The sequence below is a fragment of the Sus scrofa genome, chromosome 13 (genome assembly GCF_000003025.6).
Source record: "Sus scrofa isolate TJ Tabasco breed Duroc chromosome 13, Sscrofa11.1, whole genome shotgun sequence".
In the NCBI taxonomy this organism is placed as follows: Eukaryota; Metazoa; Chordata; class Mammalia; order Artiodactyla; family Suidae; genus Sus; species Sus scrofa.
In genome coordinates, this window is record NC_010455.5 from 23,292,478 (window position 1) to 23,311,699 (window position 19,222).

The window sequence follows — 19,222 nt, forward strand, 5'->3', positions numbered from 1 at the left end:
ATGTTAGGATTAGGAGTTCCCATCATGGCTCAGTGGTTAACGAATCTGACTAGGAACCACGTTGGGTTCATCCCTGGCCTCGCTCAGTGGGTTAAGGATCCGGAGTTGCCGTGAGCTGTGGTATAGGTCGCAGACGCGGCTTGGATCCTGCTTTGCTGTGGCTGTGGCGTAGGCCAGTGGCTACAGCTCCGATTAGACCCCTAGCCTGGGAACCTCCATATGCTGCTCGTTCGGCCCTAGAAAAGACAAAAAAAAAAAAAAAAAAAGAAAAATGTTAGGGTTAGCTCAGTTGTCCTACAGTAGGAGTGATTACATAAAAAAAGATACATCAGAGTTCCCACTGCGGCTCAGTGTTGTGGTTCGGGTTTAAGGACCCAACATTGTCTCTGTGATGTGGGTTTGATCCCTGGTCATGCTCAGTGGTAAGGATCTGACATTGCTGAAGGCCATGGCGTAGGTCACCGTTGTGACTGGATCCAGTGACTCTGGCTTAGGCCAGCACTTGGAGCTCCAATTGACCCCAGCCCGGGAACTTCCATATGCTGTGAGTGTGGCCATAATTAAAAAAAAAAAAAGAAAAGAAAAATAAAAGAAGATATATCAGCTTGTTGAAATGATATATATAATTTTTGAAAAAAAAGTTTGAGAACTACAGGAAAAGGGAGGAAACAAAGCAAAATTTTGGTTCTAAACTGCACATTGAATGCACACATAGGAAAAATGTAGATAGTTGTATAAATGTTTGTAATTTTATTTTATTTTTAATTTTTTACCTTTTTTTTTTTTTTTTTTTTTTTTTTTTAGGGGCACACCCACAGCACAGGGAAGTTCCCAGGTTAGGGGTCAAATTGGAGCTGTAGCTGCTGGCCTACACCATAGCCGTAGCAACACCAGATCTGACTAACACCACAGCTCAGTGAAGCACTGGATCCTTAACCCACTGAGTGAGGCCAGGGATTGAACCTTTGGCTTTATGGATACTAGTCAGATTCCTTTCCACTGCACCACAATAGGAACTCCTAAATGTTTGTAATTTTAAAAAGTTTTTTTTATACAGTAAACAAACTGGTAGAACAGCACTTACATGCTTATAGTGTTTTGCACCATAGTCTCCAGTTTACATTGGTATCTCTGATTCAGTATTCTTGGTGTCTTTCCTAAGGACTTGATATGGTTTGACTGTTTTCTACATGAATGTTTGTGACCCTATCATATATCTTTTTTGCTTTGTTTTTCAGAATAGAAATGTACTGTCGAGAACTGACAGAGAGGTTTGAGGATGTTTGGATAGTCTCTGGACCGCTGACGTTACCTCAGACTGGAAGTGATGGAAAGAAAAATGTTAGTTACCAGGTAGGAGCGTATTTTAACATTCAGGCTTATGTTATTTGCATGGGATTATAATCTCATTCCGTATTCTACTTTTTACTCTCATTTATTCATTTATTCAGGACTTATTGAGCACCAGTTAGAATGGGAGGCATAGAGGGTATAAGGATAAGTTAAAAAAACAACCAGTGACTTCAGGAAACTGACAGTTTAGAAAGGGAGACAGAATTCCTGTTGTGGCTCAGTGGAAAAAAATCCGACTAGCATCCATGAGGACACAGGTTTGGTCCCTGGCCTCTCTCAGTGGGTTAAGGATCCGGCCTTGCCGTGAACTGTGGAGTAGGTCGAAGACACGGCTCGGATCCTGTGTTGCTTTGGCTGTGATATAGGCCAGTGGCTATAGCTCCGATTTGACCCCTAGCTTAGAAACCTCCATATGCCATGCGTGCAGCCCTAAAAAGACAGAAAAAAGACCAAAAAAAAGAAAAAGGGAGACAGACATGCTATCAATTAGTTATATTAAGGTGTGATCTGCTGTATAAATACATAGATGACCTGGGGTGCGAAAGCTATGACCAACCCCATTTGCAAAGGTCAGAAGGACTTCACAGAGGTGGGGATTATTAAGCTAGATCTTGATAGTTGAGTAAGAGCAGACTGAGTCTGAAGGGGAGCATGGAAGCAGAAGAGGGGGCTGAGTGAGACAGGACACTTTAGTAGAGTTCTGGGATTTAGGTATCATTGATCAAGACTGGCGCTTATCTCATTTCTCCACCTTTTGGCTCAGATCAAGTGTAGTATCTGTTCTTAACAGTTTAACATCTGATACATTCTCTATCCAAGGACAGTATATTAGAATCTGAAAAGGAGTGGATATATGTATATGTATAACTGTTTCACTTTGCTATACATGTGAAACTAACACAACTTTTTCACTCAACTGTACTCTAATAAAATTTATTAAAAAAAAAGACTGCAACTTACGGTATAAAACAGGATGAGTGGCTCAAAGTGGGAGTGAAGATTTCTACAACAACAGATAGAAAAATTCCCTGGTGGCTCAGTGGGTTAAGGATCAGTGTTGTCACTGCTGTGGTGCAGGTTCAATACCTGGCCTGAGAACTTCTGCATGTCATGGGTGTGGAAAAACAAACCCCAAAACCCCACCATGGGTAGGACAGGGGCCAGATAATAGTGGGCTTTGTATTCCTTGAAGACTTTGATTTTAATTTTTAGATGCTGAAAAGTCAGAGATTTTGTAAAATATGGGTGACGTGGTTTGTTGGGGGTTTTATAAAGAGTGTTCTGGTGGCACTGTATGGAGTGGTGGGTTAGGAAGGCAGTGTTTGGAGGAGAGGTCTGATGCAAGGAGCTGACTGGGACATGACTGCAGAAGCCTGGTGAGGACAGGTGCCGGCCAAGCTCAGGCAGGTGGGGTGAGGAAGAAAAGAGCAGTGCAGGGAAGAATAACCACAAATTCCCTTTTTGGGTGAGGAAGAGAGAAAAATTCAGGAACACATCCAGATTGCAGTTAGTTGAATAAGTGGGAGGAAAAGCTTTGCTTTTTGATGCTTGGATTTTCTTAAAAAGGTGAAATTTTTTACATGTGAGATATTTGAGAACTTTATAGACTGAAAGAAAGATTAAAGATATGAGATTAATGGTGTGAATGCTGTAGTCGGCTCTGTTGACCTCTAAGATTAAACATAGACCTCTCAAAAAAGAATTAAATAAACATAGACATCTCAAGATTTGAAGATTCTGTCAGGTGGGTGGCTGAATTGATGTACTGTGAGGCCTGCAGGGGGTGAGGAACAAAGTGGAGTGAGGAGGAAGGAAGGTGACAGAGTCAGTAAGGAGAGAGAGGGACCCAAGGACTTCGGGGTGGGGTGGGGGTGGGTCAGAGAGGGGGTGTGTTTGGGGGGAGCACCTAGTCAGTGTGTAGTAAGTGGTGCTTAGGTTAAACGATTACTTAAGGTGAATCTATTATAAAATTGAATGACCTGAGAAACAGAGTTAGGAAAACAAAATCAACATTAGTAGATATTCTTTCTCCCCTTGACTGGCCTGTTGCCTGTCTGGCTCTGATGAGCAGTGATGCAGAAGAATTCAAGGTGTTCACCTGGGTGCCTGGCCCTCAGGGTGTTTCCAGTGGTTCTTGTGAGAGGGGAGGAGTGGCTTCGGGGTTAGTAGTCTAAGCAGATTAATCTCTCTCTCTGATCACCTTGATAATTTTAGTATTTTTTGTAATAGAAGAAAAAAAATGGCTTAAAGCTCCCTCTTATTTTTCTTATCTTTCAGATATTGATTATTCTCGAGCATTGGTAAATCGTCTTTACTCTTACCTTTGGAATGTAGGTTCTCCCAGCTTTTACTTCTAAACCTTAAGTGATCAAATTGCAGATTTGTGCTTTGTTTTCATAAAATTGAAAGATTTACATGATTAGCCTACTGTGTAGTAGAAGAAAATGCATACAAAGTTTAAAAGGGAAATTTAGCCAATAATAGCATTTCACAGAGTTCCCACTGTGGCCCAGTGGAATTGGTGGTGTCTCTGGAGCACTGGAACACAGGTTCGATCCCCATCCTGGTGCAGCGGGTTAAGGATCTGGCATTGCCGCAGCTGCAGCTTGGGTCGTAGCTACAGCTCAGATCTGATCCCTGGCCCGGGAACTCCATATGCCATGGGGAGGCCCAAAGGAAAAAAAAAAAAAAAGAACACTTCATGAAACAGCTTTTTTGTTTGTGTGTCAGTATTTCTGTTAAAAATGTTTTGGCCAGATGCTGTCATGGAGAGTGAATTGTTTTTCTTAATTTGGATATAATTTGTGTTACATATCTGCTAAACTTGTAAGTTGGATATATTTGTAGAAGCAGTGAGTGTACCTTGAGGCCAGATCTTGGTTTCTAAAAAAAAAATCATCTCCTGCTGAAAGAACCCAGTGCTTGCAGAAATGGCTGATTCCATTGGCTGGTACAAGGAAACTACAAAAGGGAACATCTTGTGCCAGAAAGCAAGGAAATGCTCAAACAAATGGTGAGGACACATCAAAAGGACACGGGAATTAGCTTGACCGAGTTCTAACTTACTGTGTCTGGAAGTATTTGATTTTGAAATAAAATGGATTATAGATGTATTGGATTAAGTAGGAATTCAAACTTTTAATGCATAGGTAAATACATGGGTGCAAGGAAAGCTTCTGCTTACCATAGACTGTCAACGAAGATGTTTATAAGAGTGAAAGAGGAAAATCAGTTTGTAGCCATCATCTGTTGGGTGTATACCTAGAATTGAAATTGCTGGATCATAGGCCAGTTCTAGGAGCTAACATTCTGTTTCCATAGTGGCTGCACTGCTGTGGAAACAGTGTATTTAACATCGCCACCCCAACAAATAGTGTCCTAATGTTAAGCCATCTTTGTGGTTTTAAAATACCCTGCTTGGGTTTGGCTCTTTTGCCAGTAGTGGAGGAAGTGCTGTTGTATTGCTGTCTATGGCCAGGGCTTCCAGGTTGCAGTATTCTTGGTGGCCCCGTTCACCACGAGGTTGACGTAACCTGTTGCCCTGGCTGGAACACAGATTTTTGTGGCCAAATCAAGGGCATTAAGGGATAGAAGATAAGGTGAAAAGGCTAGGCAGAAGCCTATTTGTTAATAAAGCTGGTAAGTTTGGAGCCAACTTGGTAAATAAGCCTGGTAGCAGGTTACTACTTGTGTCTCTGTTTCCCTGTATATTAGTGTGATATGTCTCTGTGCTCTGTGGACTGTGATCCAGTCTGTTACATTGCTGTTGGAATACCATTCCATGGGATGGTCAGGCCGCTTTGAGAGATTTTCTTTGTTCTGTAGTTTTCTTTAAATAGACCTTGGGCACAAAGGGTTACTGAGTTATCATGCCCGGTTTGTGCTACATTGGTATCATTGATTCCTGTTAGAGTCCTCTCAATGTTTTTATATTGGTTGTGCAGGTATCTCTCATTTTATATTGTGCTTTGTGTTTTTTACAAACTGCAGCCTTGCAGTTCGGTAGCCTGTGCCAAGTAAGTCTTATCGGCATCATTTTTCCAACAGCATTTGCTCACTTTGTTTCTCTGTCACATTTTGGTAATTTTCATAGCATTTCAAACTTTACCATTATTATACCTGTCACGATGATGATCTGTGATATTTGTGTTATTATGGTTATCAGTAATCTTTGATATTACTATTGAAAAAGATTAATCTTAAAGTTAGCTCCTCAGCCTTTTAAGGATATAGAGAATTATGAAGAATACAGGCCAGTTGTTTTGTAGTATGTTCTTCAGGTTGGGTTTGTCTGTTGTTTCCTCCTGATTAGATTTGGTTATGTTTCAGTCAGAACACCACAGAGGGAGGTAGTCTTGTGTGCTCCCCAGAACATCATGGCAGGACGCACGAGATGTCAGCTTGTCCTGTTACTGTTGCCTTAGCTTTGATCATGTGGTGAAGGTGGCATGCTCCAGGTGTCTTCACTGCCGAGTCACCATTTTCCCCTTTGAAATTAATCATGTAGTCTGTGAAAATACTTTGAGACCATGTATGTGTTCTTTTCCTCTTCAGACTTTCACCTGCTGGTTTTAGCATGCATCGATGATTCCTGCCTAAATCAGGTGTTTCTATCAGAGTTGCTAAATTATGATTTTTCCAATTCTTACTCCTTTCTACATTTTTTAGCTGACATTCTACTGTAAGAAAGAGCCTTTCCTTCTATTTATTGTCAGTGGAATTCATGGATTCTAGTTTTATTCAGTGAGTTTTAATCGGTTTACCATGTATTTATTTTGAGGCTCAAATTATCCCAGATTTGGCCAGTGGGAGCCCTGTCAAGCCGTGTCCTTTTGACACAGTTTCATCTTTTTTTTTTTTTTTTTTTTTTTTTTTAAGTATTTCCTACTTTTAGGTATAACAGGATGTTCCAGGCCCATCTTGCACACACTCTGGAATCCAGCCATTTATCCTGGTTCCTTTTAATGGGGATTGGTATATAGAAACCAAGATCTGAACACATTGATTCTTGAGTACTCGGTCTGCTGTTTGGCTTATTGTGTGTGTTCACCACCCACTTTTTTTTTTTTTTTTTTGGCTGCACCCACAGCATATGGAAGTTCCTGGGCCAGGGATTGAACCCGAGCCACAGTTGCAACCTGCGCCACAGCTGTGGTAACACTGAATCCTTAACCCATTGTGCTGGGCTGGGGATCAAACTCAGCACTGCAGAGACAATGCTGGATCCCTAATCCACTGTACCACAGTGGGAATTCCATTACCACATTTATTTTTAGCCTTTTATAGTGGGTGGAGAGAGCCCTAAAGAACATAGCACGTGAATTCTATTGCCTTTATGGCTCACTGTTGGGAAGGCCTTTTCTCTCTATCTTCAATATTCATATGCTTTTTGAGAAGATTTATAGACTCTTCTTATAAAGAAAGCAGATAACTGTGTGTTATGTTTGTGTATATAAAGTTGAATGTTGATAGGAATCTATATCCCTGGACAGGTATACAGTTTTTCATCTTTCTTGGAAATCTTACCAAAGTGACATCTACTTTTATATATGTTTTTATATTTTTCACTAACCATTTCTTTTATAGCTTTTGTTAGATTGAGCATTATTTTTTAGATCAAACTTGCTTTCAGGTGTTGCTATTGTGGTTCAGCAGAAATGAACCCAACCATTATCCATGAGGATGCAGGTTCAATCCCTGGCCTTGCTCAGTGGGTTAAGGATTCAGCGTTGCTATGAGCTGTGGTGTAGGTTGCAGACGCAGCTTGGATCTGGTGTTGATGTGGTTGTGGTGCAGGCCATTGGCTACAGCTCCAATTCAACCCCTAGCCTGGGAACCTCCATATGCCATGGGTGTGGCCCTAAAAAACAAAAACAAGAGCAAAAACGTCAGGTGAATTTTTTTTTTTTTTTTTTTTTTTTTTTTTTTGCAGCTGCACTCAGGGCATATGAAAGTTCCTGGGCCAGGGATCAAACCCATTCTGCACTTGTGGTCTGCCCCACGGCTGTGGCAATGCTGAATCCTTAACCCACTATGCCACAAGGAAACTTCATTAGGTGAAGCTTAAATTTAAAAATCTCCAGTATGTCTATTAGCACAAAAGCAAAATATCCTTCAGTAAATTAAATTGGAAAAATTGTCTCACAACTCGTCATTTTAAGAATTTAATTGGGTCAGTAACTTTATACATTTCCTTATAATACATACACATATAAACTTGGGTGAATTTGGTTAAGGAAAACAGACATGGGAGGCAAAGCTGGGCGAGGGGAAGAGAGAGAAAGACTGTTTCCGTGCAGAGAAACAGTCCTGCAGACAGTTGGATTTGAGCATTTACATGGGGAGGAGACAAAAATGAAAGGATAAACAACTAGGACCTACTGTAGGGCACAGGGAACTGTATTTAGTATCTTGTAATAATTGTAATGGCAAAGAATCTGGAAAAGATATGTATATCTGAGTCACTTTGCTATACACTTAAAACTAATACGTTGTAAATCAGCTATACTTAAGTGAAAAGTTGTTTTGAAGGCACCAGGCGGTAGAAACCTTGAGGGCCCAGCTAAAAGTTCAGGTTATTTTCTAACAATTCATAATAAACAGTTGTGGATAAAACCATGTCCTTAATGAAGCTGAGAAGGGGACACAGCATTGCTCATCCCTCAAGATGGGTCTGTGCCTCTTGAGAAATAAAAACGTGTTTAGGAGTTCCCATTGTGGTTCAGTGGAAATGAACCTGACTAGTATCCATGAGGATATGGGTTCAATCCCTGGCCCTGTTCAGTGGGTTGAAGAGTGGCATTGCTGTGAGCTATGGTGTAGGTGGCAGATGTGGCTCGGATCCCATGTCACTGTGGCTGTGACAAAGCCTGGTGGCTACATCTCTGATTTGATCCCTAGCCTGGAACTTCCTTGTGCCATGGGTGCAGCCCTAAAAAGCAAAAATAAAATAAAAACATGTTTGAATTATGAATTCTTGTTTCCAAGGGAATGTTTTGAAATTATGTGTGTTAGAATGCCTGAGAAGTGTTCATGTTTTGTTTTCTTAAATCCAGCCATTTAGTAATATTTACTTCTTTCTTTTTTTGAAGAGTCTTCTTTAATTTTTAATTTTTTTTTTGGCTGTGCCTGCAGCATGTGGAAGTTCCTAGGCCAGGGATTGAACCCGTGCACAACAGCAACCCAAGTCACTGCAATGATAACAATAGATCCTTAACCTACTGAGCCACAGGAGAACTCCAGTATTGGCTGCTTGTTTACAGCTAAGCTCTGAACCTTATTTTAGGAGAATGTAGCTAATAAAAATGAGGGTTGTATTTACTTTTCTATCTAGGTAATGCAGTATACATGTAAGACCTCAGAGGATGTGAAGCAGTTGAACTGGCGTTTTTCGGGGGCCACATACACCACCTACTCTGTAGGAAGCTTTATTCATGCTATCCCAGTCAGTCCTCACAAACAGCTCTTACGGATAAGTAGTGGTTATCTTCTTTTGTAGGGTAGGAAATTAGGTTTTCAGGGGTCAGGTCCAAGTCACATCACTAGTAATTGTCAAAGGACAGATCTCTCTACTTGTATGAGAATTGCCCGTCATTGATAGCATTGGTTTTTGAATCTTTCAGAAATCTGCAGTAAAGGGATTGCTGTGATGTTCATATATAGGAGCTGAAGGCCAGGAGGTAAAAATGGTGTGGGTGGAGAGCAGTTACAAGTGATATTTGCTAGCAAGCAAAAATAAACCGAAAGTGGGCCAAGAGGAGGATTCCTTATAGTCAGGCAGAAACGTCTGATAGAATATGTAGGAAGGAATCACGGCATCATAGGACTTGAGTGGATGTGAGCCTTAGGGAAGGTGAGTAGCAGTGATTTTATCAGAAGTGAGTCATCTGACAGCTCTAATCAGAATCACCCCCTTTATTATAGCTTAGGTCATCCATGTGCTTTCTCTGATGTGCCTGTTTCAGGAAGAGATGGAATCCAGACAAGTGAAACATACCTGAAGATTCTGGCCTGAACATTATAATTGACCTGACAAGAAAGTGAGCTTCAGATTTTAGTTTGATGGTGGTGGCGGTGATGTTAGAAATACTTAGCAGTCTGCATTTTCCTTCTACAGCATTATTTCCCAAACTTCCACCAACTCGTAGAAGGGGAGGAAATTGAAAATATGCCTCCAGAGATCTAGAGGCAATCTTTTGTTCATTTCCATATCTGTTTATTTTAATTGAAGTAAGTTATCGGTTAAATATTTCCCTACCCCCATCTTAAATTGCCCAGTAGAATTGACAGGGACAATGTGCTTGGTTCGCAGACTTGGCATCTCCCCCTCTATCCAGGGCAGGTACCCAGTGTGAGAAGCACCATTTCCCAGGGTTTGCCCTTTCGTGGAGCTCCCACAGGGGCTTTACAGGTGGCACACGGGGCGGGCCACACCCCTGCTAACTCCCCACCCCTTGTGATACCTCACTTCCTGTTCCTCTGTCCTCTAAGGAGTCCCTCTTTGTCACACTGTCATGGTCTCTTTCTTTCACTTGATGGGCATGACTTTATTCTTTGTCTTTAGATGTGTCCAACAGTTTTATTTTTGGAATTTCTTCTTTTGTCTTTCCGTGGGACTGTCACCAGATATCTTACCTCTATCTGAGTCTCAAGATACATGTTTTTTCCTTGCAGTGCTGCTTACTATTTGATTTAAGGCATAGTTGCTGTATATATGACATGACAGGCGGCTAGCCTGGGTGTTGTTTGTGGCCAGTCTCTTCCAGTGCTGAGTCAGCATGAAGGTCCCTCTCTGTGTGTGTGAAGTTGTGGGCGGGTGGGATAGGGGAGCAAATTGTCATCTCTCTCTCTCTCTCTCTCAGATGGGAGGAAACAAGCTTAGGCCAGCATGTACTAAAACTAATTTCAGGTCTCCAGTGATTGTCAGCTTTATGATTGTTTATGTATATTGTATTTTCTAGTCACTCACAGTTGATTTCCAGTTTTTGTTACAATCTTGACAGGAGTTCATTGCTTTTTTTGGTAATTTACCAGCAGCAAGGATTTCCTTGGTACAAGTATTTTTAATACCTAAATCTTATACGAAAATAATATAATTTGCTGATACTGAAGACTTGGTTCGAGTTAAGACCTTGGGTCCTTTGTTTAGGGCATCATTTATGCACTACCTGTTTTCTTCTCCTGACACCCTATTGTCCACCTTGAACTGGTCTAATCTTGCTTGTTCCTGTGTTTCCCCACTGTCCCTCTGCAGAGCCATCTTTTGTACCAAATGCAATTGCAGTCCTATCTTTTCAGTGACATCCACTACAAAAATAGCTTTTTACATAGGGCTTGAAGATATCAAAATCTTTTCCTTTCTTTTTAGGGCTGCACCTGCAGCTTATAGAAGTTCCCGGGCTAGGGCTCAAATTGGAGCTGGAGCTGCAGCTGCCGGTCTACACCACAGCTCACAGCAACCCACTGAGCAAGGCTGGGGATCAAACCCAAGTCCTCATGGGTATTAGTCGGGTTCTTAACCCCTAAGCCATGACAGGAATTCCTTTTTTTTTTTTTTTTTTTCTTTTTAGGGCTGCCTCTTTGGCATATGGAAGTTCCCCGGCTGAGGGTTGAACTTGCATCCTCATGGAAACTACTCAGGTTTGTAACTGCAGAGCCACAACAGGAACTACTTTTTTTTTTTTTTTTAACTAATGTGTTTTTATATCTTCATAACTATTCTATGAGACAGGCAGCTTGAGATTGTTATTACCTGTTTTATGAATGAATAGAGAAGATATTGGTGGACAGGACTTGCAGCTTGGAGACAAAGCCCTAGGTCTCTGGGGTTTCCATATGCTGAACCATTCTACTTCAGTACCCAAGTTTCTAGAAACACTTTATGAAAGTCTTCCAGTTTTTCCAGAGTGGGAAGAATTTATTAGGTAGATTGAGTTCTCTACGGGGAGGGTAGCTCTGAAATGTTTCAGAATTTTTTTTTTTTTTTAATTTTAGTGTTCAGGGAAGAAACAATGAGTTTTCTGAATTTCCACTTAGGACTGGTTCCCCTGTTACAGTTAAAGGTGTTTACTTCCTGAAACAAAGCAGACTGAATCAGAGAAATAAGGAATGGCTGAGTTTTCATTTTCTTTTTATTTCTGGGAATAGTATTTTACCCCTCTTTGTTGACATTTTATGAGGTGGTCATGGGTGGAAGAGTCACACTTTGTGGTCCTACGAGGACTTTCTGTGTCCGTGAGTTTTCTCAGGAGTAGTAGTATTAGAGGTCTTCTAGCTATGTGTGTTTTTATAAATCTAATAGAACTGATACCTTTCCATGAGGTAAAGCCATGAATCTTAAGCTTCTTTGCTTTTGGCTGGAATTTAATACACCTGATTAGAAGCCCTGGTTGGCAGCAGATGGGCATGACCGATTAATTATTTTTGAGGGTTGTCATTTGTAGATGGTCCACGAGGAGAGAAAATAATCAAATGACTTGTAGTTGGGAGTCTGAGAACTTTGCTGCAGTGATGGAGGATGTCCACCAGATGGCACCAAGGATTTGCTTAATGTTGGCTCCCAGCTAGTTAGTGCCTGGAACATGTGAAGCCCCTTTAACACTCCCCCAAACCTTGTAAACTATGGCTCCGCTGCAGCTGTGCCCTCAGTTCTGGTCCCTGACCTCCCCTGCAGCCACCACCTCAGTGCTGTTCTTGATACCATGTTGGCATCTCACCCCGTTCTGCCTGCTGTGGGTGTTGACCCCCTGGATGGGAAGCTTCTTGAGAACAGCACCAGCTGCATTTACTTTAAAGCTTATTCCTGTCTGTGTTTCCAGCAGTGCCAGGCACAGGGCCTCTGAGTTGCTTTGCCGAGTTAACATCTCTTCGTGGTCTGTGGGCCTGTTGTGGACTTCCATTGAGTTCACCTTCAGTATGTTTTTTGTCAAGGAGCATGTTTATTTTCCCAGCCACATAAATGACTTTTAGGAAGAGGGTGGAGATTTTGTGTCTGTAGGTTCTGTAATTTCATAAACCTTACTCTAAACTACACCCTGACCAACCAGTTTCACTAACTTCTTTTTTTATTTTATTTTTTTGGTCTTTTTGCCTTCTCTAGGGCTGCTTCTGCAGCTTATGGAGATTCCCAGGCTAGGGGTCTAATTGGAGCCGTAGCCACTGGCCTACACCAGAGCCATAGCAACGCGGGATTCGAGCCGCGTCTGCAACCTACACCACAGCTCACGGCAACGCTGGATCCTTAACCCACTGAGCAAGGCCAGGGATCGAACCCGAAACCTCATGGTTCCTAGTCGGATTCATTAACCACTGCGCCACAACGGGAACTCCTCACTAACTTCTAAGACAGGTGGTTATGGAAATCATTCCCTCGGATGGGTCTTCCCCTCAGCCCCATAGTTGGTCTTGGCGGCGGGACCTCCATGCATGCTAGACAGCAGGTGGCCTCAGTGTCATTAGGCTGTGTGCCATGCAGGCAGGAGCTTGGGAAAAGCAGAAGAGAATTATTGGTAGCTCTCACCCCTCTGCCTTATCTGGCCTCCCAGGGGGGCCTCCCACAGCAAGCGGGTTTGGTCTTGAGGGGAGGCCTTACCAAGGGGGGGCCTGGAGGAGCAGCAGTTCCGCAGGCACATTGCAGTTGAATTGTGTCATTTTATTGGAGACCATTAAGGAAATGGATGTTCATTTTTTCTTTTTCGGAAAACAGATAATGGCTTTTAAGCCAATTGGAAGGAAATTTGAAAAGGTTTCATAACAGTGTTATTTCATTATTATGGCCAACCTACACAGGCAACCAAGTTGTTTTCAGGTCTGACCCTGGCTCTGGCCTCTTTGTTGTGTGGATACCTTTCCAAAGTGTTTGATTTGATGATACATTCAGAAGCTCTGTGTTGGGTAGCAGACCCCAGAGTGTGCAAAACTCTGAGCGAACAGCATTTACATTTGCCTAGTGTAATTTAAAAATGAGCCACTGTCTAGGCAGTGCTGGAGATAGCAGTACCGATGTGGTTGTCCAGCTGTTTCTTGAAAGGTTACTTGTTTAGCTCCGTAGTGAATTTGATAAACTGAAGGCCGTATTTTTACTTCTAGAGCTGGGAGTTCCCAAGCTGGCAATTTGACCTTCGAATGTTTAGAGCACCAGAAGTTCTGATTACGAGACAAAGGAAAAGTGACAGCCTTTCCTGTCCATTAAAAAACTCAGAGTTCCCGGAGTTCCCGTCGTGGCGCAGTGGTTGGCGAATCCGACTAGGAACCATGAGGTTGCGGGTTCGGTCCCTGCCCTTGCTCAGTGGGTTAACGATCCGGCGTTGCCGTGAGCTGTGGTGTAGGTTGCAGACGCGGCTCGGATCCCGCGTTGCTGTGGCTCTGGCGTAGGCCGGTGGCTGCAGCTCCGATTGGACCCCTAGCCTGGGAACCTCCATATGCCGTGGGAGCGGCCCAAGAAATAGCAACAACAACAACAACAAAACAACAACAAAAAAAAACAGACAAAAAGACAAAAAAAAAAACTCAGAGTTCCCCCTGTGGCATACAGGGTTAAGAATCCAGCATTGCTGCAGCTGTGATGTAAATTGCAGCTGTGGCTTGGATTTGATCCCTGGCTTAGGAACTTCTATATGCAGTGGGCACAGGTGAAAAAGAAAAAAGAAACAAAACAAAACCAAAAACCCAGACTCAACTCATGGCATTCTCTTTGTAAAACAGAACAGAGAATGGGGCCCATGCTCTTTGGGGTGATCACTTTAAAGATGATGGGAATCTACCTGTTAAATGCTCATCTTCTCTGAATCTGTGGTATGGTTTATTACTACCTTTGGCAGCTGAATTTAGATCCATTGGGATGGGGTGGGGTAGCTTATAAGTGCATTTTCAGAAATGCATCTAAAGGTCTTTATTATTTTTATTTTATTTTTTATTCTTATTTTTTTTGCTTTTTAGGGCTGCACCTGCAGCACGTGGAAGTTTCTAGGCTAGGGGTCCAATCAGAACTACAGCTGTCGGCCTACACCACAGCCATAGCAGTGTGGGATCTGAGCCGCGTCTGCAACCTACACTACAGCTCACGGCAATGCCAGATCTTTAACCCATTGAGTGAGGCCAGGGATGGAACCCGCAACCTCATGGTTCCTAGTCGGATTCGTTTCCGCTGCACCACGACGGGAACTCCAGCATCTAAAGGTCTTTTCAGGAAAAATTTGGGACCTGCTAGTGCAAATTACCATCGTTAATATGGTTGCTTTTTGTTCTTAGGTGATTGGCAAGGACAACGTGGCAGTGCCCTCGCACCTCTACAAGGTGATCCTGGCACGCAGAAGCCCAGAGTCTGCTGAGCCCCTGGCACTGGGGGCCTTTGTGGTGCCCAATGAGGCCATCGGCTTCCAGCCTCAATTGAGTGAGTTCCAGGTGAGCCTGCGGGATCTGGAGAAGTTGTCAGGCCTGGTGTTTTTCCCTCATCTGGACAGAACTAGTGACATCAGAAACATCTGTGAGGTGGACACCTGTAAGCTCCTGGATTTCCGGGAGTTCACTTTGTACCTGAGCACAAGAAAGATTGAGGGAGCCCGATCAGTACTCAGACTGGAAAAGGTCATGGAAAATTTGAGGAGCTCAGGCATCGAACCCGACGAGTACTTCATGACTCGCTACAAGAAGAAACTTGAAGAACTCAGAGCCCTGGAGCAGTCGGAAGTCCTGGAGAGAAAGCCCTCGTAGTTCTTAGCCCAGAAATGTGACGTCATGTGCCATGAAGCAGGTGCGGCCTCTTTAGGCTACTGTGTTTTAGTGGCTCTACTTTAAAAGATGGAATCCTAAACTTAAGACTAAATTTTGGAGTTCCCATTGTGGCGCAGTGGAAACGAATCCGACTACAAACCATGATGTTGAGAATTTGATCCCTGGCCTCGCTCAGTAGGTTAAGAATCTGGCATTGTCGCAAGCTGTGGTGCAGGTCACAGACGTGGCTCGGATCCTGAGTTGCTGAGTGTGGTGTAGGCCAGCAGCTGTAGCTCCAATTTGACCCCTAGCCTGGGAACCTCCATATGCCGTGGATGCGGCCCTAAAAAGCAAAAAAAAAAAAAAGATTTCTCTCCCACAGATGAAAGATGTCAAATTTTTTGGTTAGCATTTTTTTTTTTATGTGGAAACTGATTACATAGGAAACTAACACCCTCAGATGGTGGTCTATGTCAGGTTAAGGGGAGGGTTGGGTCTGCAGGTGGTGCTGTGTGTGTCCCTCTGGATGGAGAGGGTGTGAAGGCCTTTTTTCTGCCTCCACTCATAATAGAGTGTCATTGGTGTACCTGTGCGGCCTCCTTGGAACCCAATATTGTACGTTACACATTTCCTTTTTTCCCCCCCTTTTTTTTTTTTTTTTTTTTAATGTTTTCTTTCCCTAGGACTTGAGCTGGTCTTAGGGATGGCGTTTAGATATCTTCTATGTATTATGCTGACCATATGTATTGGATATTTGTTTCCTGTTTCTCTTCTCATGGAACTGCTCTTCCTGCACTTCTGTCACATTTCACTCAACAACTACATTTTCTGCTCACTTACTATGTTCTCGATACTAAACTCATTGCTTTACAGGTGTTATGTTATAACCAACCTCTGAGGTAAATCTGTCCTTGTTTTACCCGTAAGGAAATTGAAGCCTGGAGAACCTAAACATTTTGCCCAAGGTTCATCTTCCTAAAGATGTCATCCACAAGGAATGAGGCACACAGGGCTAGGAAAGACAGCTTGGGGTGCATTAAAATCTTCCCCGGCATGGAAGCTTCTGACTCAGAAAGACATCCTGCAGTGGTGTCTTGTGATCCTGGGGCCTGCTTGGTAAGAGCGGTCTGGATTTTCTTGTCTGCCATCAAATCAAAAGGACTTCAGTATTCTCTGACTTGAGCCCTCGTTAGTTCTTTGGGAAGAAACAGTCAGGTATTTGAAAGGTAGAGAATTGTGCTTTTGGGGGTTTATCAGAGTTTGGACTTACCTTCAGAAATGCAGTTCTGCTGGTGACTGGCTGATGCCAGATTGATGAGTCCCTTGCTTTCCAGAGGAGCTTTTTGTTCCAGAGATTAAGGAACCCAAGGAGGGTCTGTGTTGCAGATTTCTGGCTTGTTTGCCTTGTGCCTGCCTGTCCACCTGGCCAGGTTGGGTGGTGGTTGGGCCAAAGATATTACCTCTGGGGGAAACAATGGCTCTTTTCTGAGCCTGATCTGTAGATTTGGGTTTACGTGGAATCCTTTCACGGACTATCATAGGCATAGGTGGTAAAACATCTTCAAATAGGGCACAGGAATTTGTCTGAATGTGTCCTGTCTCTGTTGTTCTTCCAGGTGGTGTTGCAAGAACAATTTTTGTGGTGTTTTTGTGTTTGTCTAAAGGCTTTAAGTAAGATGGTAATTGTTGACCTTGTTCTACTTTGTTTGGGTAAATAAGAAGTTGGGGGTAAGAACACCATAGCCTAATCACTAGCAGCCTGTGCTGTCACTCTGTTCCTCATCAGCTTGTGCCAGTCTTCTTCTCAGGGGGAAAAAGCTAAAATGTCACTGTGACCAGAAAATCTGTGACTTTCTCTGCTCTCCTTGTTGGAGAGGTGATGGTGGGGTCTCGATGTTTTTCCAGAAGCCCGAAGGCGGCTCTTTATGCAAAGTTCTGGGTACCTGCCCCCACCTCTAGAGGTGAACCCCATCTGCTATCCTCCAGCCGTGTCACTATGCTCCCCTCTGAACTGAATTTCCAGCAGCCTTGTAGTTATTCCCATGCTGTTTTCACTCCTGCATCTCCACATCAATGGTAGAGAATTTTGATTCTTTAAAAAAAGATTATATTTTTTATTAAAGTATAGTTGATTTGCAATATTGTGCCAATTTCTGCTATACAACAAAGTGATTCAGTTTTATATATATTCTTTTCCATCAAGGTCTCTGGCAGGAGATTGGAAATAGTTTCCCTGTGCTGTACAGTAGGACTTTGTTTTTTATCCATTCTAAATCTAATAGTTTGCATCTGCTAACCCCAAGCACCCAGTCTATCCCACTCCCTCCCTCCTCCCCCTTGGCAACCACAAGTCTGTTCTGTATGTCTGTGAGTCTGTTTCGGTTTTGTAGATAGGTTCATTTGTGTCATATTTTAGATTGCACATATAAGTGATATCATATGATATTTGTCTTTCTCTGACTTCACTTAGTATAAGAATCTCTAGTTGCATCCATGTTGATGCAAATGGCATTATTTCATTCTTTTTTATGCCTGAGTAATATTTCATTGTATACATATACCATATCTTAATCCATTCATCTGTCGATGGACATTTTGGTTGTTTCCATGTCTTGGCTATTGTGAACAGTACCACTATGAACAGAGGGGTGCATGTATCTTTTTGAATTATAGTTTTGTCTGGATATATCCCTAGGAGTGGGATTGATGGATCATATGGTAGTTCTATATTTAGTTTTCTGAAAAACCTCCACACTGTTTTCCATAGTGGTTGTACCAGTTTACATTCCCACCAACAGTGTAGGAGGGTTCCTTTTTCTCCAGACCCTCTCCAGCATTTGTTATTTATAGACTTATTAATGTTGACTACTCTGACCAGTGTGAGGTAGTACCTCATTGTAGTTCTGATTTGAATTTCTCTAATAATTAGTCATAATGAGCATCTTTTCATGTGCCTACTGACCATCTGTATATTTTCTTTGGAGAAATGTCTATTTTATCTTCTGCCCATTTTTTGATTGGGTTGTTTTTTTTGTTGTTGAGTTGTGTGACTTGTTTGTGTATTTTGGAGATTAACCCCTTGTTGATTGCATCATTTACAAATATTTTCTCCCATTCTGTAGGCTGTCTTTTTTTTTTTTTTTTTTTTTTTAATGGTTTCCTTTGCTGTGCAAAAAACTGTAAGTTTGATTAGGTCCCATTTGTTTATTTTTGTTTGTATTTCTATTGCATTGGGAGACTGACCTGAGAAACCATTTGTATGATTGATGTCAGAGAATGTTTTGCCTATGTTCCCTTCTAGGAGTTTAATGGTGCCATGTCTATGTTTAAGTCTTTAAGCCATTTTCAGTGTATTTTTGTGCATGGTATGAGGGTGTGTTCTAATTTCACTGATTTACATGCAGATGTCCAATTTTCCCTGCACCATTTGCTGAAGAGACTTTTTCCCATTTTATATTCTTGCCTCCTTTGTCAAAGATTAATTGATCGTATCAGTATGGGTTTATTTCTGGGCTCTCTTTTCTTTTTATTTTATTTTATTTATTTATTTTTTTTCCTTTTTTTTAGGGCCATACCCACAGCATATGGAGGTTCCCAGTCTAGGCGTCTAATTGGAGCTAAAGCTGCTGGCCTGTACCACAGCCACAGCAATGCCAGATCCTGGCCCGTGTCTGCAACCTACACCACAGCTCATGGCAACGCTTGGATGCTTAATCCACTGAGCAGGTCCAGGGATTGAACCCACAACCTCATGGTTCCTAGTCGGATTCTCTATTCTTTTTAAAATTTTTAAATTTTCGAAAAATGTTATGGCTACACCAGTGGCATGTGGAAGTTCCTGGGCCAGGCATTGAATCCAAGCCACAGGTGTGACTTATGCTGCAGCTGTGGCAATGTCAAATCCTTTAATCCACTGTGCTGGTCAAGGGATTGAATGCACACCTCTAGCAACCTGTACCACTGCAGTCGGATTCTTAACCACTGTGCTGTGGTGAGAACTCCTTGGCTCTCTGTTTTGTTCCATTGATCCAGATGTCTGTTTTCATACCACTGCCATGCTGTTTTGATTATTATAGCTTTGTAGTATTATCTGAAGTCTGGGAGAGTTATGCTTTTTGCTTTGTTTTTTTTTCTCAGGATTACTCTGGCAGTTCTGGTC

General features: G+C 42.4%; 1 protein-coding gene across 10 annotated transcripts in view; it reads left to right on the plus strand.

Moving 5' to 3' along the window:
* Window positions 1-19,222, plus strand: part of EXOG (exo/endonuclease G) — a 52,083-nt gene that overhangs the window by 14,020 nt on the left and 18,841 nt on the right. For 8 of the 10 annotated variants that reach the window (XR_001300113.2, XR_002338207.1, XR_002338209.1 and 5 more), the window contains 2 exons: window positions 1,239-1,353; window positions 14,602-15,103. Coding sequence is in view for 3 of the 10 variants with exons in the window: in XM_021071674.1 (XP_020927333.1) it covers window positions 1,239-1,353; window positions 14,602-15,063 (577 nt within the window). In the remaining 7 variants the exon portion in view is untranslated. Of the gene's footprint in view, window positions 1-1,238; window positions 1,354-14,601; window positions 17,415-19,222 lie in introns of those variants that run through there. The other 2 variants (XM_003132105.6, XM_021071675.1) reach the window with 2 other exon arrangements.